The sequence below is a fragment of the Prosopis cineraria genome, unplaced genomic scaffold (assembly GCF_029017545.1).
Source record: "Prosopis cineraria cultivar Desert tree isolate PC_DT_omini unplaced genomic scaffold, ASM2901754v1 PC4, whole genome shotgun sequence".
NCBI lineage: Eukaryota > Viridiplantae > Streptophyta > Magnoliopsida > Fabales > Fabaceae > Prosopis > Prosopis cineraria.
The window spans coordinates 29,397,970-29,422,370 of NW_026555335.1; the positions used below are offsets into that span (position 1 = coordinate 29,397,970).

At 34.6% G+C, this 24,401-nt stretch overlaps 1 protein-coding gene across 1 annotated transcript; it reads left to right on the top strand.

Moving 5' to 3' along the window:
• The first annotated feature begins 5,049 nt into the window (after nucleotides 1–5,049).
• LOC129308802 (U2 small nuclear ribonucleoprotein A') lies at nucleotides 5,050–21,728 on the top strand. The gene is given in 9 exon segments (XM_054950185.1): nucleotides 5,050–5,275; nucleotides 5,394–5,411; nucleotides 5,414–5,433; nucleotides 5,600–5,729; nucleotides 5,852–6,057; nucleotides 6,524–6,697; nucleotides 10,218–10,268; nucleotides 18,698–18,835; nucleotides 21,404–21,728. Coding segments are annotated over 9 exon segments (825 nt in total). The 5' UTR covers nucleotides 5,050–5,193; the 3' UTR covers nucleotides 21,410–21,728.
• The last annotated feature ends 2,673 nt before the right edge of the window (nucleotides 21,729–24,401 follow it).

Here is a 24,401-nt window from a genome sequence, read left to right on the forward strand (position 1 = left end):
CAAATCATCACTAATAATGGCATGATCACTATCATTCAAACCTCTATATCGCCCCAACTGAAACTATATGCTCTCATTAGGCCAATACACACTTATTGACCTGAGCGCACTTTCAGTGGTAGAATTACCCAGCTAAAGGTGTTTTGTTCCACTCTCGGACTATGATTTTCCTTCATCACATGCAAATTAGGGCGTTATTATTCCAACATCGCATCACACAGATGCTAAAGAGCTCAAATCTCCAATACCGCAAGCTACATAGGCGCTTAGGAAATTATTTCCAACACTGCATTTCAAAAAGCATTAAAGAGATGAAATTTTTCAACATTGCACCCTATCGGCAATAAGGAAAATATTGCCATATGGATTTCTCACTACTTCTTCCTATTAGTAAACTCCTACCCCCTATGATCATGCTTTCATATAAACCACATGTTTATATTTAAACCACAAATATATATAACCATATATTTTCACTTGTTTGTTTAACTGAAATCCATTTATATGCAATAACCATGCATTGTCTCAAAACATGCTCAATCTAAAAATAATTTCATGCAATAGATATCATACTTTCAAACAGTTATAATAAATAGTCAAACCAAGAAAGTTATTCAATTGCCTCAACCTTTCTGTCACAAGAAAGGTTACCCATAAGTTCAACAACCATTAATGCATCTTTACAAGTTTCCTTCCTTACTCTACATGCATAACATACTAATATATAAACAATTGGCACTATTAGTGAATTAATCAAATTGACCAAAAACACTTAACTATTGCCTAAAACTACATTTAGCCATTAATTCACTTTCATTTTGTCAATTTAGGTCCAACACTACTCATTCACCACTTTCTATTACTACTATCAATCTCAATTCACCTCTACTCGATTTCCACCCCCTTTCACCGTTGATTTAGGGCTAATTTGAGCTTATAGCTTCAAAATTTTATTGTTTAACTCATCACTAGTCATAAAACTTTAGTTTAACTCTTGAGAAATTTTTCATTACTAAAAGGTAAGAAACAAACCGCCTTAAATTTTCTCAATTCATTTTTTTCTACAACTTATATTAGGAAAAATTATAGTAGAATCAAAGCTAAGGATAATACGAAACTTACTTAATAAGTTATCGATCAAAAACTTTTTCGAATACTCTAAGAATTGATGCCCTAACAGAGAATTGCTTCCTTTTCCTCTCCTTTTGTGTTTTCCCTTCTTCTACCCTCTATTTTCACAAACAAAACACATTCTTATCAGCAACTTTTTGTACCATGCACTGTGGCATAGGCAGCGTTAGCCACGACGCATGGCACAGTAAGAAAAATCTTCACTGCATGCACGTGCTTCGTTTTAAGATGTGGTTTTTCTATCTGTCTCTGTTCATTTAACATCTCAAAGAGTCAAATCATCAAGTTATTATCCAAAATTCTAATCATTCACTAATTACTAATTTTTTCTTAATTAGCAACTAGTTTAAGGATTAGAAAACTAGGATGTTACAATAAATCTCTATGGTTGCACCATAAAGATAGTGTCTTTATATTTTTAAAGCATGTACTATTGCCACTAATTCTAAATCATGTGTGGGATAATTTTCTTTGTGATGTTTTTACTATCTAAAAGCGTAGGCTATGACTCTTCCTTACTGTATTAAAACACAACCCAACCCATACTTGCTAGCATCACTATAAATCATGAAGGCTGGTTGGGATCAGGTATGGTTAATACAAGGGTAGAGGTTAGCCTCTTTTTAATTCTCAAAAAATTTCCTCACATTTATCATTCCACACAAAAGGTTGATTCTTCCTAGTAAGCCCGATTAGCAGTATGACAATTCGAGAACAATTCTAGATAAATCTTCTGTAATAACCTGCTAAACTTAGAAAGCTTCTTATCTTTGTAACTGTCTTAGGCCTTTCCCACTTCAAGATGCCTCTATCTTACTAGGATCTACTGTGACCTTGTCCTGTGAGATCACATGGCCTAAGAATATGACTTATGTAAGCCAGAATTCACACTTACTAAGTTTAGCAAATAATTGTTTTTCTTTTAAAAGTTCCAAAATAATTCTCAAATGCCTCTTATGTTCCTTATAAGTTTTAGAGTACACTAATATATCATCTATAAAGACCATAACAAACTGATTTAGGTATTGTCTGAAAATTTGATTCATGTAATCCATGAATATGGTAGGTTTGTTGGTTAATCGATAAGGCATTACTAAAAACTCGTAATGTCTGTACCTAGTCTTAAATGCCATTTTAGGAACATCTGCAGCTTATACTCTTAATTGATGTTAACCTGACCCCAAGTCAATCTTATAAAATACTCGAGCTCTAACTAGTTGATCTAATAAATCATTAATTCTAGGGAAAAGATGCTTATTTTTTATGGTTACCTTATTTAGAGCTCTATAATCTATACACAACCTAAGGTTACCATCTTTCTTTTTAATAAATAGGACTGGAGCTCCCCATAAAGAGACACTAGGTCTAATAAATCCTTTTTCAAGTAAATCTTCTATTTGACTTTGAACTTAGCCATCTCGTTCAAGGCTATTCAGTAAGGTGCTTTTGAAATTGGCCCTGTCCTAAACATAATGTTGATTGCAAATTCCACTTCTCTTTCTAGGGGTAAGCCACTTATTTCCTCAAGAAATACTTTTGAAAATTCTTTTACTATTGGTATATCTGTAATAATTTCCTCTAATATTGTTTGAATAGAAAAGACAACCACAAATCCTTGACACCCTTTCTTTAAGTATCTCTTAGCTTATACCATGGTCACAAGATTTAACTTAATCTCAGTACGCGGAACCATTTCACAAGAAGGAAAGACTATGGTTTTATTCTTACAGTCAATAAGGACATGATTTGAAGATAACCAGTTAAGACTAATAATAACATCAATATCATAGAAGGGCATACATATAAGATCTAGTGTGATACAATAATGTTCATACTGAACTATACAATTTAGACACACAGAGGAGGTAATAACATGAACTCTAGTTGGAGTAGATACTTTCAGATTATATAGTAATTTACTTATAAGAAGACCTAACTCCCACTGCAATTATATGATATGAACGAATGTCTTGCACCACAATCAAACATTGCATTAACAATATAATTATTTATCTTAATCATACTTTAAATCATCTCAGGTGATTGGCATGCCTCGTTCTGTGTTAAAGCAAAAACCCTTCCTTGAGTATAGGGTCTAGAGCCTTCTACCTTTTGTTTGGATTCATGAGAATAATGTCATAATGTACCACACCAATAGCAAATATTTTGCCTTACTAAACATGGTCTATCACTATGATTTTTCCTACACTAGTTTGCACTCTTTATGTGCAAAGTTCCTTTGCAAACCAGAAACTCTCTTTTTCCTTGATTTCTTGAATTTCTTTCCTATCCAGGCTTCTTTTCTTTGCTCCTACTAAAGTTTCTTGAATTTACTAAATTTTTATTTCTCCATTTCATATCAACAAAATCATGACTTGAGTGGGTAAAATAAAACAAAGATTATAATACCCTACTCATCAATATCAGTTACCGAATAATAGAGCATGAGAGGGGAAATCTCTATATTTTTTAGTTCCTATCTTAAGAGGGTATTAACTTAGTACCTTGCCATCATTATTTCTACCTCAAAAATAGGCATTCATGAGCTTGGGAGAAAATTTGAATCATGTTTTTCAATTATCTTCTAAGACTCATAAGCCTTAGTCTTGAGTTTCTCAACTTTATTTCCCTAAGCTCCTTTTAAAAACTAAGAATCTCTCAAAACCATCAAATTCAATTGAAAGCTCGAGTTGAGTAGGTCCAGATCTTGGTTTTACATGTAGGATTTGAGCACGAATGGATAGTGTTTAGCTAGGTTTAAGTTTCTCTCTCTAAACTTTTTCAAACTCCATGGAAGTAGAGCTCATTCTCTCTCTCCCTCTCTCTCTCCACTCACTTTGTGCAACAAGGAATGAAGAAAGAAGGATGTGATGTCATTTTATTAACCTTTCTTTGTCAGTTCCAGGTGTTCACAAATTTTAGATCGACCTAGCCATACTCACAGAGCCAAAATGAAAAAGAATAAAATAAAGTAAACCCAACCCATTTCTATTAACAAGTCTTGAATCAGTGGCTCAACTTAGGCTTATATCTTAATATTATAAAGTCTTATAGAAAGAAAGATGGTATTTTCAAAAGTCTATAATATTCTAAATCTTATAATTAATTCTTTTGGGTATTTTCTGATCAATAATATTAAAATAATTTTTTAAAATATTTCTTTCCATCTAATTATAATTTTTCATTATACCCAAAAAAAAAATCCTTATTTGCTAACCCATCACTTACGAATATCCTTATTCAAATGATTGCTCTCAATATTTTCTGAAAATTATTTTTCATATTTGACTAATATTTTTATTTAAATATTATTTTTAAATTCTCCATTAATAAGCATATGAAAAAAATTCCGAACATGACAGCCTGCAATATTAGTTCTTAGTGTCATTGATCAAATTAAATTTACTAATGTCTACTTAACTTTGTTAATTTTATTACTGAGTTGACAAAATTATAATGAGTTAGATACTATATGACCAAAATGACCACTAACTTTTTTATTTGTCTATCTTAGTTGTTAAGTCTTCTTTTTAAATCTTTATCCATTACACGTTTTAAGAACTCTCTAAAAACTCTGATTCAATATTTTGTGTTTTTTTGTTGCCCTCTACTCATTTGTGTTTACCACTTATTAAAATTTTAACAAAATAACACAAGAAATAAGAATTTATCTATACGTTAGCCATCGTTAATTTTTTATGATCATTTTTAAAAATTTAGGATTAACATTATAGATGAAACTTAAAAAATCTTGAGCAATTAAAAAAGGTATAAGAGATATAAAAACATGCTAAAAGTTGAGGATCAATAATTGTATTTTTCGTAATTTTTTTTTATAAACCTGCAAGTTATCTAAAAATTACTTGATTTTTAATTTTAATTCTTAATATTAAACAAACCGCCAAGCGCAAGCAGCCTCCCCTTTCCCTTTGTGGCTAGCCAAAGCATTCTATAGAACACTACAGAAAATCAATAATCATTCAAGCAGCATTTCACCGCGCCGTTCCTCGTCAGACTTCGCCTTGGGCGTTCGAAGTTTCCCTATACGCAGAAAGAAGAGAGATGGTGAGGCTTACTGCCGACCTAATCTGGAAGAGCCCTCATTTCTTCAATGCCATTAAAGAGCGAGAGTTAGATCTGCGAGGTATGCTAATAAACTTTATCCTTGTGCTCGTCTTGATTCCAGTAAAGTGTTGTTCACTCTCTTTCAGAGATGAGTTGCTCGTGGTTACAGTGTGATAACAAGTTTGGTTATGGTTCAGGGAACAAGATAGCTGTAATCGAAATTTGGGCGCTACTGAGGTGTGCAAGTTTAACATCATTCGCTGTCCTTTTACTCTTATCCTGTATGCTTTGGTGTTGGACGTACCTTAAGCCACTTTTATTTTTCTCCTTTTTTAGTAGGAATGTTTATTTATATCTGGATGAGGATAAATTTCGGGATTTCTTTGTATTGACTCTCTCACAGGACCAATTTGATACCATAGACCTCTCTGACAATGAGATTGTCAAGCTGGAAAACTTACCATATCTCAATCGGCTGGGTACCCTACTCATAAATAACAATAGAATTACAAGAATTAATCCTAACATCGGAGGTATTCTTGCTTTGAACTCCATCTCTTATATTTAGCATAATTTTAGTCACCGGCCTTATGTTCTCTGCCAGAAATAATTAAGGTAGTATGTTTTGTAGCTTACTGGGCCACTTGTTTTGCAGAGTTCTTGCCAAAATTACATACGCTGGTTCTTACAAATAACAGGCTTGTCAACTTGGTGGAGATTGATCCTTTAGCATCCCTTCCAAAGCTCCAGCACCTTAGTTTGTTGGATAACAATATTACAAAGAAACCAAATTACAGGCTTTACGTCATTTACAAGCTGAAGTCCCTTCGAGTTTTGGATTTCAAGAAAGTTAAAAATAAAGTAAGGCTTTACGTCTTTTTCCCCCCCTCCGTTTTTCCTTTTTGTTTTTTGTTTTTTGTTTTGGTAAAGCATGGGTTCCAATAAGTTCTCATAATGTATAAATTCTAGAAAATCAGCCTTTTGAACTTGTGACACAGAGCTTACCACTGAGCACTGAGTAGTGTCAAAAGTATATTTTATATTGATGTAGTCTGTAGCATATACTTTGTCTTTCAACTTCAGCCCTTAATTTACTAAAGTTGTGATTGGCTAGTTGACGTGAAATCCAAACCAGAAACTGAGTGCAAACATATTATGCCTTAATATCATTCAAGTGGAGGGAAGGTTTTATTACGTTGGTTGGAAATAGTCATTGTGATATTCATATTGGAGAATCATGTCAGGTTCTTGCATGCAGTTTTAATTCTGAATTATTCCTCATCTGCGATTATCTTGCAATTGTTTAAATTTAACTCATAATTAATAGGAGAGGTTGGAAGCCAAGAACTTGTTTTCTTCCAAAGAAGTAGAAGAAGAAGTTCAAAGGATACCAGCTAAGGTGATTTCACCTGTTGAAACTCCTAATGTCTCTGAAGTTACGCAGGAAGAGCAGACATCCAAAGTGGCTGCACCTACACCGGAGCAGATTATTGCAATTAAGGTATACCAAGATGATTTGGCTATAAGTTTTTGTTTCTTCTTCATATATGAGGTTTTAGCATATTTCTTCTTCTTCTTCTTCTTCTTGAGGCACTTCTATCTGGGCATATGTCTTCTCTAATTCTTTTCCCTTCTCCCCCTTTGTGTGTATTAAATAGCCCTCTAAAACACATAATAGAGGGAGGTGAGGCATGAAAATGGTAGAGCTTTCAATAAATAGTTGAGGGGTAACTAATTAAGATTACTTTAGGTTCTTTTGCTGAAAACTACCGCAGCTGCTGAGGTGTTTAGCAAAAGGGAAAAGATTGCTCATGCTACTTGCATGATTTATGACATTAAAGACATGAATGGTTGACCGTTTGTTTTTAGGATGTCTTAAGCTGGAGCTTTCTTTCATATTTTTCTATTTCCCATTTGCTCTTTAGTCCAAGCCATGGTCATTTGATAGATATTGCTGAGAGTTAGTACTGCAGTTGGGGAAGAAAGGGATTTAACCTTGTTTATTATGAAACGATTTAATGACTTCAACAAGAAATACTCTGCCTTAAAAGCTGTTATTTGGGGTTCCTTAGGTTGACAAGTAATTAGTGTCTGAAGAAAATTGAATTGTACGATAAAGAGGTATGATACAGTGTTAGATGTGGTAAACTAGTGATAACTAAACAAATAAGTATGCTTTTCACTATGAAGATAATAAAAATGAATCATGTTATAATAACAGGTATTAGAAATACCTGTTTTGTCAAAACTGTCTTTTGATGAATTAAGGTACGAAGTTGTTATAAGTAATACTTGTCACTGTAAATCTATTACCAATTTATTTAATTCATATGAAATGCATCCAATTAACTCTCTTTTAAAAGCCTCATGGGAAAGTGTCTTTATAAAGCATTGTAATGTGGGACCAATAGTGCCAGTAAAGATAATTGATGTAGAAGAAACTAGAACCTATAAGATAATATTAATCAATGGGCTAAACTGCCCCTTAAAATTTAAGATAATGTTTCGGAAATTTGAATTTGAGATACTAGATTTAAGGAAAACCCTAACAAGTTGTTAATAATAATAATAATATATATATATATAGTGTATTAAAATTAAATTCTATGATGCCGTATGATAGAGTTGGAAAATTTATTAAAACATATGAGAAGAAATTGAGGGGGAGACAAGGGTCAGAGAGGAAAGATCCAGCAGTTTAAGGTTATTGTACTAAGGGTCCTGATAATGGGAAGTAAGTAATGATGCTTGTAGAGTGGCTATAGACTCAGCGTAGAAGCTAGAGTTACTTTTGGGTTGCTTTAATATTTTACTTTGTTTTGGGAGGGACTCATTCAGAATGTTTTAGGGTGAAGACACAAGTGAGGAGAGTCTTGGTCTCTCGAAAACCAGCAAGGGGCTGTTTCAGCATTGTGTTCTTGTATTCTTAATACTGATTAGGGAATAGGGTTTTGGCCAGAATCAGAAAAAGTCATTTTGTAACACTGATTTGGTTATTCAGTCATTAATAGCAAAACCTCAGCATTTCCCTCATTAATTGCTTGTTTTATAGTTTTCTGTTGTTGTGCATTTAATTTTTGGGTTGGGTTCTATCACCGTAAAAGATGACTTTTTCACTGAACAGAAATAGGATTTTATAGATAGGATTCTGCTGAGATACTAGGAATAATAAAGACCAAAAAGAAATCAGAATCAGATATGAACAGAAAAAGAAAATTAGCAGCAGATAGGGAATAAGATACCTAAGCACTAAAACCAGAGTTTTGGGCCCAAAAGTCCAATAGGATGTGGTGCACTAACACAACCACTCAAGCTGGCAAATAGATATCCGTCATTCCTAGCTTGCATATGAAGTTTTCCAAATTTGTCCCAGCCTAATGGTTTTGTGAGGAGTGAGGACATTAGCAACTTGAGAGTTAGAACACATGTTGGCTAGGTCTGTTGCCTTTGATTCCATTTTCTCCTTGATGAAATGCCTATTAATATTCACATGTTTAGCTTGGTCGTGATGAATAGAATTCTAGACCATTTGGAAAGCAGCCATACTATCACACCACACTTTGATGGGTGAAGTAACTTCAATCTTCAACTCTTTCAACACTCGTATGAACCACATTCCTTCACATATTCCATGTGCCTGGGCTCTAAGCTTTGATTCTGCCCTAGTTCTAGACACTACGGTTTACTTCCTGCTTTTCCATGTCACTAAATTTCCCCACACAAAGGTGAAATAACCAGAGTTTGATCTTCAATCAGCAAGAGATCTTCCATAGTCTACATTAGTGTATACCACTACTTCTCTAGAGTCTCCTTTTGCAAAGAAGAGTCCTCTTCCAGGTGTCATTTTTGAATATCTTTGAATTGTATGTTTTGCTTCCATGTGCTTCTCTTGTGGTTGTGTTGCAAATTGACTAGCTACACCCATTGAATAGCTTATATTAGGTCTTGTATGGGATAGGTAGATGAGTTTTCCAACAAGCCTCTTGTATCTCTCAGCGTCTAATAGGACCCTGTCCTGCACCTGTGCTAGATAAATGGAAGAATCCATACTAGTTGTTGATGGTCTATACTCTATCTCCGAACATTTCTGTTTCTTCAAGTAAATTTACTTTTCCTATGGGCGATTGAAATGCGCTTTTTTGATCTAGCAATTTTCATCCCAAGAAAGTTTATTAGGTGGCACTTGGTGCCATGACGTTTGTAGCCCCAACAAACTTGGTTTATTGGCTGTCAGCACCCTCTGATCACCTTGACCTTTAGTGTTCAGGCCAAACTTGAACTTTGTAATGGTTGCTTTGATACCGTGACGAATTCTGTGATGTTGTGAAACATGATTTATTCACTGATTAGCTTTAGGTTTTATATATACAAACTCTCAATCATATTGAGAGGATTCTGCTGAGATACTAGGAATAATAAAAATCCAATAGAAATCAAAATCAGATCTGAACAGAAAAGGAAAATCAGTGACAAAAAGGGAATAAGAAACCTAGGTAAACAAATTAGGGGTTAGGGCCCAAAAGCCCAATTGTGCGGCACTCCTCTGTTTTAAGGTGTAACTCTTGCCAGAGAGCAATGACTTCTAACCAATAGTCAGTTACATCTAGGGTTCCCTGTTTCAATTGCCAAATCTTGGTTCTGAATCACGAACAGCCTCTGACATGTCCTGTGTAGTAGGTAAATACATAAAGCTGTGTTTAATCTAAGGGGACATTGCGTTGATGAGCAAAGACGTCCAATAATTTTTCAAGTGATTAAACTAAGCTTGTTGTCAAATCTCAACTATACAATATAATAATACATGACAAAGGCTTTCAATGTACCTGCATATGAGACTTTGAAGAATCCTTTTTTTTTTTGTTTGTTAAAAAAATAATAATTTTAACTTATGTTAGACATTTAAACTCCCCATTTGATTGGCCCTCTTTGTGAGCTATAGAACTTCCATCTCTTTATTATGGTTTTGTCTCAAGTTGCTGATTTTTGCTAAATGCGGTTTCTTGTGCTTCTCTTGTATGCAGGCTGCCATTGTGAATTCACAAACGCTTGAAGAGGTTGCAAGACTTGAAAAGGTGCTTGCTTTTCTAGATCATTTTTATGTAAATACAGAATCTTACGTAATGAATTTTATTCTTATAGTTGTTCTTGAGATGTACATTACCACATTAACATGAAAATAGAATGATTGCTAAAAACCTATTTCAAGTGAGATGATCTTGCAGGTGCTCTCCCATAATAGTTGCATCATACATTCATAATGAAAATTTCCAGGCAAATTCAATATATATATATATATATATATTTTCATTCTCAACGGGTGTAGCACAAATAGAAAACTAGGCTTGACTGGAGGCTGTCAGTCCCTAGTATTTGCCTAGAATCAAGGAACTAATTGAAGGAAAATAAAGATGAGATAACGTGGTAAATGATAAGATAACAGCAACCCAAAAAAAAAAAAAAAGCTGGATCATGAGAATTAAAAAGAATCAGCTGGGATATGTACAGAAAGAGAGGGAGAATAAAATTTGATTTACATGAACCTCTTATTTATTATGAGAATGCAAGACCATGTATGTATTTATGATGAATAGTTAGATAAATAATCTCCAAAATTATTTACAGCAAATCACAATCAATCTTAATTATTTACAATCAAATCATAATCAAGTCATATTAAAATCAAGAATCAACACACATGTTGGAATGGGTTGATCCTGATACCCATTTATGGGTCAACTTTGTTTCTCTATTTTTATTATTCTTTAGTTAGTTTTTATACTGTTATGTTTTTACCCAAATCTTTGGATTACTAGCTTTCTACCTTTCTCCTTCATAGGCAATTAAAGGGCATTTGGTGTGAACTTTGTCACACCTCTAGGTGTGGGCAATCTTCCATAGAGGTGGGAAATAGGGATGGCCCTTGAAATGGCAGGCCTTAAAAGGGCTGGGCTTGAAAAGCCTGAGATTATATTAGGGCTAGTATTCTTCTGACCAGTGATGATTACACATAAACTCATTGGAACAAAAAATTTGTGGTGGATCCAAAAGATCTCCTTGTTCATGTGGAAAGGGAATGGAAAAGTACATTATAGGAGTAGCTTAACTAGCTGCAATCTAAGATCTGAGATCGGGAAAATGACATTTAATGACCTTCTATGAACATTAATGATAGTAAAGGACCTTGAAATTTGGAAATGAAAAAAAAAAAAAATTAGAAAGAAAGAAAGACCATGGTCCTTGGCTGGAATCAAAATTTTTCAACACTCATCTTCCATATTCTTAGTATTTATTTTCCATATTTTCAATATTCATCTTTAGCATTTTCAATAATCAAGTTTTCAATATTTTCAATAATCATCTTAGATGTTTTCAATAGACATCTTTTGTGTTTTCAACACTTATTTTTGATATTGAAAACATGGTAGATAAGTACTGAAAACATCTTAGATGACTACCGCAAAAATTGGAAAATTGAGTATTGAAAATATGGAAGATTAGTGCTTAAAAAATAATTCAAGAACATTTTAATTCTAGCCAAGGACCATTAATACACGGGAATTAGGAGTAATATGGATAATTAGGGGAATTAGAGATATAGTGGTAGCTTGGGTATTTGGTTATATTCTCTATAAATAGGGTCTTGAGGATGTAATGGGTTGGCATGAAGCAGTGAATGATATTTTTATTTTCTCTCTCTATTTCTCTCCTGCTTCTAGCAAAGGTATGAGAGCCTTCTCTCTAGCCATGGCTCTACTGAAGAGCCAATCCAATGAATGCATTGGTACCCTCAACCATCGTTAGAGCTGCAATCGACTTTGCTTCATTGCAACAGTAGATATTGTGATAGAGTTTTGAGATAATGGGTTATCTGGGAAGATATTTAGTATGAATAAATATTATTTTTAATTTATTTTAGATATTTTCTATTTATTAATATTGTTTAGATTTTATTTAGGTATTTAGTTATCTAGATTTTATATAGATATTTAGATATTTGTTTAGATATTTATATATTTATCCAGATATCTAGTTACTTAGATTTTATTTAGATATTTTGGTTCTTTAGATTTTATTTAGTATTTTATATAGATATAGATTTTAGGAGATTTTATTCATTATTTTAGATTGTATTTAGCATTACAAATATGCTTAGCAACTCAGAAGTGGGCATATCATGAATAAAACAAACTTTTGAGACTTTTGGCCCTTTGGAAATTCTCCTAAGCGTGGTTATTAAGAGAAGTATAGAATGATATTCTTGTTTTATATCATTTTGATAGATTTATTTCTTCTATTTACTTCTATTAGTTCTATGTCTTCTTATTAATATTATGAAGTTAGATTCTGATTTCATATGTTAATAGAGATTTATGTTCCTTATTTCTCTCTACCTATCTTGGAACCTATCATTTGGTATTAGAGCCGTTCGATCCAAAGATGATACCTACTTATTCCAGACGCTTTTTTCACAAACCCACATTTTTACTACCCATCCCATCCTATTATCATCCATCTTCTAGAGCACATTTTCCCAAGTATAATGGTGGAGATCCACAACCATGGATTTTAGAGGCAGAAAATTATTTCGATATTATCATACTTCTGAAGACTTCAAAGTGGATATTGCATTGAGGCATTTAGAGGGAGATACTCATGATTTCTTCACTTCTATTAACATGGAACGTACAATCCTCTATTAGGAGGAATTAGTGAAGGTGTTACTAGAAAATCATGGGCCTCTAGAATATCAAAACCCATATGCGTTCTTATGTAGCATCAAGCAAACTGGTTCTGTGCAGGAGTATCATTTGGAATTTGCTAGGTGCTCTGCTTGTGTGAAGAATTGGCTGGAACATTGCCTCTTGGGAGTCTTCATCAAAGGCCTCAAGGAGAAAGCTCAAATCTGATGCTCGGATTCATAAACCTAAGACAGTTTACCGGGCTGTTAATTTGGCTCTTGAATATGAGTTAAAAGCCCGAAACTCTTATGGGCTCAAAATTGCCCAGCGGAACCAAACTAAGCCTTTGTTTCCTTCAGTCCCTTATCAAACAGCACATGACTTCAAAGAGACATCAGCATTGACTTCAAACTCCCTTCGACTAGAAACTTCAACCTCGTTTCCTCACAAGCCACTATCTAGAATGGCTTCCATGGAAGCCAAACAGCAGCAACAACAAGAGATGGGACTGTGTTTTAGGTGTGGTGAGACTATCAAACTTGGGCATCACTGGAAGGGATCTTTTTTGTCACTGGAAATTACAGAGGAGGGCAAAGAAATTGTTCCTTCCCTTGAAGAGGACAAAACCATGGAGATGGAACCTAGCGAGGTTGAAATGTCCCTCAATGCTATTCTGGATAGCAACAACATATCTACAATGAAGCTTCAAAGGAGCTTCTTTGAATGCCAAGTCCTTAACTTGGTGGACAGTAGGTCTAAATGCATCCTTGAAGTTCCCATGCAGCCTCTTGTTTGACCTTTTGGAATCCAGATTGGAGATGTTGCTATTTATCTATTACTCTCATCTCAACCTCCACATACACAAGAAAGCTATTGCCTATGTCTTGCCTTGAGGACAAGGTGAATTTTCAAGGGGGGAGTATTGATAGATTTTCGAGATAATGGGTGATCTGGGAAGATAGATATTATGAATAAATATTATTTTTAGTTTATTTTAGATATTTTCTATTTAACAATATTGTTTAGATTTTATTTAGGTATTTAGTTATCTAGATTTTATATAGATATTTAGATATTTATTTAGATATCTATATATTTATCCAGAAATTTAGTTATTTAGATTTTATTTAGATATTTAATTCTTTAGATTTTATTTAGCATTTTATATAGATATAGATTTTAGGAGATTTTATTCAATTTTATTTAATTATCTAGTTATCTACATTTTATTCATTATTTTAGATTGTATTTAGCATTATAAATATGCTTAGCAACTTAGAAGCAGGCATATCATGAATAAAACAAACTTGAGACTTTTGGCCTTTTGGAGATTCTTCCAAGTGTGGTTATTGAGAGAAATATAAAATGAGATTCTTGTTTTATATCATCTTGATATATTTATTTCTTCTATTTACTTCTATCAATTCTATGTTCTCTTATTAATATTATGAAGTTAGATTCTTATTTCATATGTTAATAGAGATTTATATTCCTTATTTCTCTCTACCTATCTTGGTATCTATCACATTGGACCAGCACACTCATGACTTTATTGAGATTAAGCAAACCATGTCTCAACTTTCCAAATAGATGAACTCACTCTTGCCTTGGTTTTGTGGTTGCCAACCAATGTCTGCACCTTCCTATGGTCGCTATAAGTGAGCCATTTAACATGCCACCACGTAAACCTCCTCCTTTGACGGTTTACGACTTCTGCCTCTACTACAACTATTCCTCCTTAGCCTTTAGTCACTAAAAAAATGATCCTCATAGCAGTCAGAGTTAGGAATAACTGAAACATGTTTCAACTGTGAACAATTTCATGCTGTAATTTGAAGAAATCTTACTGTATGCATGCCTTCGACATTCCATTACCATCAAGGTCTTCATCAACGAACTTAAGCTAGAACTTGAAAGATTTCTTTGAGGCTTCAATCCTGGTAGTGCAGTATATATTGTGTATCTCTAGGGGAAGTATGGCCAGAAGGGGATGCAAGACATGAAGAATGATGGTACAATAGATATAACTAACTTGAATAATGACAGGATCAGTAATAGCATAGTAACATTGACACAAAAACAATGGCAGAAATGAACGACATTGACAAAGATGAAGAAAAAATGAGAATTATGAGGAGATTGGAGCGAATCAAGATCTAGGGATTATAGAAGTGATGCCAAAACAAAGTTGCTGGATTGACTATGAAGAGGAAGTCAATGCGATGCTCAACACATTGAAGCTTGATGAGACCTCCAATATTAGTGACAATGGCTTAGGATCTTTCACGGCCATTGAAGCACAAGAAACACAACTTTCCTTGCTTGATTTTCACTGTTGTTGCTATTACTCCAAGCATTGGCCACGACATTTTTGCAAGATGATAGTGGCCCAAACATATTCTCAAAAATTTATCCCTCAATAGCATTTCTCCTCTACGATGTGTCTTCAATTTCATGCGTCTTCCATCCACAAATCTCATCAATGAAGGCTTCCTCTATCTACAACAGCCTCTTAGTGTTTCATCCATCTTAGCACTTTGTTCAAAAAGCTTCCATTCATTGAGGAAAGAACGGGATGCACCAAACTCTTGGAATACCTTCATACCACTTGCTGAAGATGATTGCTCCATCTGCTTGCCAAAGGATTTCTGACCGTAAAGATAAAAGCAGAATAATAATGGAGGAATGCAAAGGATAACCTAGAGGTGAATCGGGTTGGGGAAACTTCATTTTTGGAGGCATCAAGTTGAGTGGTGTTAGCAAATATATAGCGGGTTTTCGGTTTTTGTTGGAGGTTGTTGAATTTTCTCTAATGGTGCAGACATGCTTCTACAACAGCAAGGTTTGCTCCAAGGGTCAATGGGTTTTGCGTCTCTAGCATTATGCAAGACCAAGTGTTCCTTAAGTGTGATTCCTGTGCTAATCATCAGAACTATATTGGACATGGGCTTATTAAAAGTGCTACTAGCCCTTATTTGGATGAGATTTGGGCTTCTCATGTTATGAGCCCTAAAGCCTTTGGATGGAAGTGGGGAATGAAATTGGAGCTGTTGGATGTATAATGCCTTGAGTTTCAACAATGGGTGCCATGTGGGTCCTCATGGATTTCCATAATGGGCTTTTGGATTGAAGGACTATTGTAGAAAGTCTAGGCTTTTGATGTCCATTAATTTTGTTTTCAATTTTTTTAACCAAGCTGTAGTAACTTTTGGTCTAGTTTATAGGGAGGAAAAAAGTCTTTTTTAGATATATGTTTTACTTTTTGCTTTTGTATTGATCCTTGAGGACAACAATCTCTTATTAGGGGGAGTATTGATACATGGGAATTAGGAATAATTGGGACAATTTGGGGAATTAGGGATATAAGGATAGTTTGGGTATTTGGTTATATTCTCTATAAATAGGGTCCTAAGGATGTAATGCGTTGGAGTGAGTATTTCTATTTTCTCTCTATTTCTCTTCTACCCCTATCAAACATGGTTTTTTGGGGGAAATTTCTAAATTTTAAGATTTGCAAGTGTTATTGATGTTCTTAGAGGATCCTTACATGTCGTTTTCCCTCTGAGATATGATACTTGGGTTATTGAAAACAATATGGTAATGTCTTGGTGAATTCTATCACTTGGACATCAATGAAGGTTATTTGTTGGCCACCATTGCACAAGAGATCTAGGACCAAGTCAACCTTCTAGTGATGGAAAATATTGCTGCTTTTTCCAAGTAAAAAGGATGCTTGAAAGCATGGATACAAAAGCGTTACTTATTATTGCAGCACCTTTGTGAAACTTTGGCAACAAGTAGACTTATATGTAGATTTAACTTAGATTTTCCTCAAGAGGCAGGCTTGTTGCCTCAATTAGGTGTATATAAACACCAATTACCATAAATAAAAATAAGGTCAAAGAATATTTTCCTCTATCATCTTTCAACACCATATATGAAACGAAGCTAATGGCAAGGTACTGGGTTGCTTGGTATTGCCAGAAAGCTCTATGGTCATATCCTGATTCGGTGATTTAGGAGGAATTATCACCTTGAGAGGCATCAATATTCTCACTTTAAAGTATATTGGTTGTTTTTTGGCGACCAGCTAAGGAATAGCACTTGTCTTGGGCATGACCAAGCTTATTGCAATAGGTGCAATGAGGGCACTATCTACAATTTCTAGTGGTGGGTCCACTTAGGTTATGATTCTTGTGATCCTTATGCTTTTATCAAGTGGTTGTCCTCCTCTAGCTACGAGTGCTAAAGCATCTTATTGTGATACATGAGCCTGCACCAACTGCTTTCTACTCTCTTCACATTTAACCATATTAAATGCACTCCTCAAAAGTGCAAGAGGGTTCATACCCATGATCCCTCCTCTGACATCTTAAATATATCCTTTGGTCCAACAAAAATTCATATGCTCCTAAATACTATAGATGTTCCTCATGATTCATGCTTGATTTCTATGCCTCCCTTGGCTCCACTCCTTTTTCTAAATGATGATTTCCCTATTACTTCTTCAAAAGGTACTTGTGCTACTTGTATAGCCCATCTCATTTTCAATTTTGTAAGTTACCGTCATCTTTCATCATCTGGTTATGCCTTTGTTTCTTGTTAGCCCTATATATCTATTCCACATGTCACCTTGGGTGGAGACGAGCTTGATTGATGAAATAAAATCCATCCAATCCTATGGCACTTGGGAACTTCTCCATCTACCTTCTGGAAAATTTGTGGTTGGTTGTCAATGGGTTTACACTGTTAAGATTGGTCCTGATAGAAATATTGATCATTTCAAAGCATGGCTTGTTGCCAAAGGTTACATATAGATTTTTGGCTTAGATTATGGTGATACCTTTTCTCCCATGGCTAAAATTGCCATCATCTGTGTTATAATCTATTGCTGCTATTAAAACATTGGCCTCTCTACCAACTTGATATTAAAAATGTGTCCCTTCATGGTAACCTTGAAGAAGAAGTCGAATTAGTGTGCAAGTTAAATTGCTTTATTTATGGATTTAAACAGTCTTCAAGAGCTTGGTTTGGACATTTTAGCAGTATTGTGCAGCAATTTGGCTTAACTAGTAGTGAAGCTGAGGGGGAGTGTTGACTAATGTTAATTTAGTTGATAATTGATCTCCTTTTATAATTATTGTAAGGTGGTAGTTGAGTGTATTTATTACTCCACGTGGCGGTTGGCTATAAATGGCCTTGTATATTTGGTTTCTGTTTCAAGAATACAAAATGCTTTTCTTCTCTAGTTACATTCTCACTAGCCTCTTATTCTCATCAGATTTTACACACTTCATCAAATGCACATGTTGTGATGTATTGATCAAAGCATTGCTGAGAATCAGGTTTGAGAAATTGAACTGCAAGCTGAGAATGATAAACACCTGTTCTCCAACTTGAGGGGAGTGTTGGAATTGGCTGAGCCCAATACCCATTTACTGGATCAACTCTTTATTTCTGTTTCTATTATTATTTGCTCAGTTCTTTACACTGTTCTGTTTTTACCCATATCTTTTTTGTTTTTTGATTGTATCGGATAATTGGGTATCTTCTACTTTCAATCTTTAGCATGATTTTCAGGAGAATAGTCTTCCTGTCACTATTGACCCAGTCCTATTTAAATTGTACTGTTTGCATGAATGAAATGGAAAACTGGTTCTGAAGATTTCACAATATATATCGACCCATGTCATGGATTCTTAAGATATCTTATCCTATAACCTAGAAGTCCTCCAGTCTTCATCAATGGGAGTTTTTTACATATTATAATATGAAAGTGATAGGTACCAAGTTAGTAGACATAACAGGATTTGTGTCTGCAGGCACTAAAGTCGGGTCAGCTTCCAGAAGATTTCAGAAGCTTGGATGAAAATGTAATATCAAATAATGTTGAAGAAAAGCAAGATGGACCTAACGGTACAGAAGAGCAGGGGAATGCTGATTCTGCTCCCATGGAACAGGTATCAATATATTAAGTTCCACCTAACATACATAGTCAGTTGTGTCATTTTTCTTCTTATGATCTTTTTAGTGCATAGCTTATATCATTCATCTTTTACTTTCGCCAATCTAAATATCATTCATATAGTTGAATGTATTTAACTTATTCGAAGAGAGAGATGGGAAAAAGGCAATGAGTGTAGAGATGGGATACGAATCTCACACAGCTGCGACTCATTTGTGTCACGTTCTAGGTGCTTAAATGTAAGAATATAAAATGATCCAGTTTTGAAACTTCAGAACTTCCTGTTTACGTCAAGAGAGTTTGAACCCTTGATTTCTATCCACATTTCACCCTACTCTTACCACCTTTGGTAACCCTTGGTAGTAGAACTTCTCTTCTGTACAATTATGGCAAATCAGTGTATACTCTAGATACATAACTCCTAAAGCCTTCTATGTTGCAATTGCAACTTGCCAGAACTTTTTCTGGACCCTTATCTACTGCCGCACAGGATAGAACTATTTCAGCTTCTCCAAAAGTGGTCATGGGTTTGATGTAAACTTGTTAGTACGAGATACCAAGTCTCACATTGAGTAGCATGGGATGCTTAATAGGATATTTAAGTGGAACTTCAACAACTGACTTTTAAGATAGGGTTCCCTATCCCATTTAGGTATCTATCACTTGGTATTAGAGCCAGGTTTTTGGTGGTTCTTGAAAGGGCTACCCATGAAAGGTTTTAACTGGCAGATGATTGAGTTAGTTGCCATGGAGTGTGGCTGCTACGATGTCGGCTTTCCATGAGGGACCAATTGATAGAAATTTTACTCAATACATTACCATTCATGTGATTATTTTTATTAAATTTGCGTGGAGAATACCACATTAAATGGTTGTTGAGCAAATAGCATGGGGAGTTGAGTGACACTTTATGCCATAGGAGTTTGAATGGGTTTTGGACCAAACTACAAGGCATAATTCAGAGTACCCTGGAGAGTGCTTGTCTGTTTGCATTTGGATTGCACATGCCGTGACCCTGGTCTATTATAGTGTAACCTGTAAATTGATAAAAAGTAAAACCTTGAAACTTAGCATTTCCGGCACAATTTTGTTGCTGCACTTGTCACACACCCTGTGATTATGTTTGTTGAGTCGTCCTCATTAAATTTCAGAGGTGAACTTTACAAATTGTTGATGGTTTGCATAGTTCCAATTTTACTAGTCTTTCCTTGCGGCAATAGTTTAGCATCTAATTTGACCATATCTCTGGGAAAATTTTAAAGCACAAAAGGGAAGTTGAGGTTGAAAACTAACTCTTCATTTTAGGTAGATGCCCCCACCACCCCCCCCCCCCAAAAAAAAAAGAACCTGATTTAAGGTGTGTAAAATAACTTCATTATGGGCCCCATACTCTGCAAGAAATTTGAGGTGAATTGTGCACTTTTCATGGCTCATTAACATTGTGACTTTTTATAAATTTTATACTATATTATTGAAAATGATACATTGATTATTGTAAGTTAATTTATTAAACAAACATATTCAAACATGCCCCAAATTTCCAACAATAATGATCCCATATTTCTTCTGAGAAAATTTAAGTGCCAAGAAACATGGGAACCACCCTGTTGGCAAACAAATATGATGAGCGAATGGAGTAACAGATGGTACAAAGTTGGTGTACAGACAGGAACTATTTTTTGAGCCTCCTTGTTAGGAGCAAATGATTTCTCGCTGGAGCGGACATATTGATTGTCATGATTCAAATGTCATTCGTTGAGGGCTTGTGTTTCTTGCACGAGATGGAGATATTTTCTGAAGGGATCAAATGAGAATTGACCAAAGACCCTTTGTGTCAATGAAGCTTGACGTCAAAGGAACCAATCCTAATTGACGTGTGAACTTAAGCTTTAGCTTAAATGTAGAACAACGAAAATTTCTTAGTATTACTCCAGTTTTATACTAATTTTGATCTGTTCCGATATCAAAAAATTATGTTGACAAATGTTTGTCCTATACATGGTTCACTTTGCCAGTACCCTAGCAGATTGTGTTTCAATTTCCACATCACTCCCCCACCCTCCCCTTTTTTAGGGTTAAGGGTTATATTTTGCCTTTTAACTTTATCTGAAGGGTCACTGGGCACTCTAATCTTAACTATGGGTTAATTCTGTCTTTCAACGTTAAAGATTTTTTCTATCATCACCCTATCATTAAAAATGCCTAATGTACATTTGTCATTAGTGAGTCCCACTGTTTTTAATATTTTTTTATTGGATTAAGAGTTATTTTTGCTTCTCAACTTTTACCCAAAGGGTCAATAGGCATCTTTAAGTCAAATATTTTATAATAAAAAATATTAAAAATGTAATGTGGGGCTCACTAGTGGTGAAGAGATAGTAAGAAAATAGTAGTGATAAAAAAGGAAATATTTAATGTTAAGAGACAGAATTGACTCATAGTTGAGTTTGGGGCAAAAATGATCTTCAACCCTTTTTTTTTTTTTTTTAAACTACCTTCTTCTATTTTGTGCTAGTAAATATGGCAATTGGTGTTTACAATATTCTCATTGTTCTTTTGGCAGGATTAGAGTGGAGATTTTGGAATGCTTTGAAAATCATGAGCCCCTCTAATGCTGGGCTCTAGAATCAGCATCATGGTTACCTTCATAAAGTAGACTGGTCGACTGTCCAAATCCTCTGTCATGTTTATGGTATTTAGGGTCTTCTCTTTCTTGATGAGTAAGGAACATGATATCTCAATTCCTATGTATGGCTGAATTAGGTATATTGCAATCTCTGTACGTGACTTAATGAATCATCCGGTCAGTTATTGCCTTTAATTTGCAGGTTCAAAGACATGATTTTGGTCCCCCAAAAAAATGATAAGATTAGTGATGTCATTACTCATTCCTTCGCAGTGAAACGGTTATGCATATGCTAGTATTTAAAAAAGAGAGAAAGAAAAAGGCATTGCTATAGATTTGATTGTAGCAATGATAGTTAAAAATGAATAATTTTATGTAATATATTGAAAAATTAATGTTCTTATATTCGTCTTCCAAGCGTGGCAATTATACGTCATTCCGTCTTGCTGAAATGTTTATGCATATGCTTGTACAAACAAAAGAGAAAATTGCATCATCATGGTAGCTGTTTCGGTGCCTGATTCTTGCCTGAAAATCGCTTTTGTTCAGTTCTATAGGTTTTGGCGGCCTTATTTTAAAACTTTATTTCGGTCTAGCTTTTGATCGAAGTGTTGCAATGCATTTCTTCATTGCAATTATCATGGACGTGGTTCTTCTCAGCCAGATCATTTTCAGCTAACGTACAATAAATTTCAAATAAATCGACTATGGAACCAACAATAACTTGTAAATGAGATATCTAGTGTGCCCACGAAAAAAAAAAATATGTAAACCAAATCCTAGATGCTGGAGGGAGGAGGGCAAGCGAATAGTGGCTAAACAGGCACACAAAAGCAGATATATGAGAATGAGAGAATGTTAGTGGAGAAACCCATCTTAGAAGGAGGATGTGTTTGTAATTTTCAATCCATTTTTCACTTCTCAAGGTCAAGGGATAAAAAATTAGCTTTACTATGGCTTATGCTGAGAGCAAGTCGTGGATGAGTTTAAGTTGCTTCAAATTTTGGCATTCTTAGTACAGGAGGCCAAAGATCATGAAGTAATTAAACTCTGCACTAGATTGAATCTATCCAAAGATTCTAAAATATGACCCTACTCTTTCTATCCCTATATATAGAGATGTCATAATATTTTTAAATAATTAAACAATTTTACTTTTGTCTCAAAAAAAAGCATAAGATATTACTTTTGTGAATTACCTACAACCTCTATAATATTGTGACATTATTAGGGACAATGTTGAAAAATTATTATGATTTCAATTAAATAATAAATTTTTATTAATATGCGAAATTTAATAAAAAAACATCATATAGAAGGACGGAAAGAGTACTAAGCAATGGTCAAGTCTGTTAGAAGTGGTCAAAATATGGTAAACAGTTGGATAATAGAGTAATAAATCAATTTATAGCTTGGCTGGAAGCCTTCAACTTACCCACTTTCATCTCATCCAAAATTGGTGTAAATTGCAAGAGAATAGATGGGAGGACTCCTCTAGTGAGAGAAATTGCGGCTTCTTCTTTGATCACTTGCCCTTCGGTTTTCTTGCTTCTCCTGCCTTTTCCATAATCATTCTTTGGAAATTCTCTTGTACCTTCTACTAAACAATATTTTGCGAATCGTTTCCAGTGCTACTGATTGGCTTCTACATTTGGTTCATGTCTCATCTACAATACATTCGTCTGTTGGATCGAAAGGGATGTGCTTTGATGATATTTTTGGGTATTATTACTGTCTGTCGCCATTTCATTTTCCCATTTCCAAAGGCTTTTCTACTCTTTTTCTCTATCCCTTCACCGTCTACTTTCTCCTCTGCTCTTTCTTCAGCTTGTTTATCGTGGTTATCAAAACACAACTTCTCAGTGTTTCCTCCTTTTCTCATCTTTTGACCACCTTTTTGGTCATGCTTTTTTTAATCTAGCTTTCTCTGCACCTCTCTGGTTATGGATTCCAACTTCTCTTCCTGTTCCTGTCATGTCATCAACCAGGAGCTGAAAATTTCTACTTAAACAAGAAATATTGGGAAAAATGTCTTCCTAATTGTATGCCCCTAATTCCACATTTTGTTGTGTTGTTGTTGATGAGTCTATTATGCATAATGATGGCATTGTTATTGACACCCTGGAAGATAATGTGCATATGTCTTGCTTTAGTTGTTATGATGGAAATATTTGTGATGCATGTTGTGGAGATGGTCAATCTTTGCATTCGTTTGATTCCACTATTGATTTTGATTCTAATGTTGCATCCATGGTTATTGATGATCATGTAGATAACATAGCTTGTGTTGATTTTTCCTTGTGCACCAATGTATAGATTGAGTGTGGGGGGATGACACGGTTGAATTTGATTATGACACATATGAGCATGCACCCTCTATGTTTCCATAGATGATAGAGATAACGTATTGGCTGCAACATGTTCTTGCACTTGTGTTGGTAGTGAAATGTGCTCGAATTGTGTCGACTCTTTATTGAGTGACTTAGATTCGTACTCACATGTGCAACATAGTAATTATAATATGGAAGATTGTATTATGTTGTTTGATTGTATTGGGTGTAGGGATGAATTTTCCAAACAAATATTTTCTTGTGATTTGTTACCGGATATATCAGAAAAGGAAAGTGCTTGTGTTGAATCATCTAATGCATTTTGGCTCTCACTGTTTGGAGCCTGATTGATTTCATTGGTTTATTCTACATATTTAGAGGTTCCAGTATTTTATTTGTATAAACATCATCTTAGGCCTTCTAGTATAATCATTGATTCTATTAAGTACATTGATTGTTGTCATCTTTTGTCCTTTGGAAGAGATTCTGCTTTTGGTTCCATGGCTTTTATGCAAAGCTATCACTTTGGAGGATCATTAAGCAACCAACTTGCATTCTACATGCTTCAGCCCCTTCTAATTGATCTCAAACCACCTCCCAAAGAG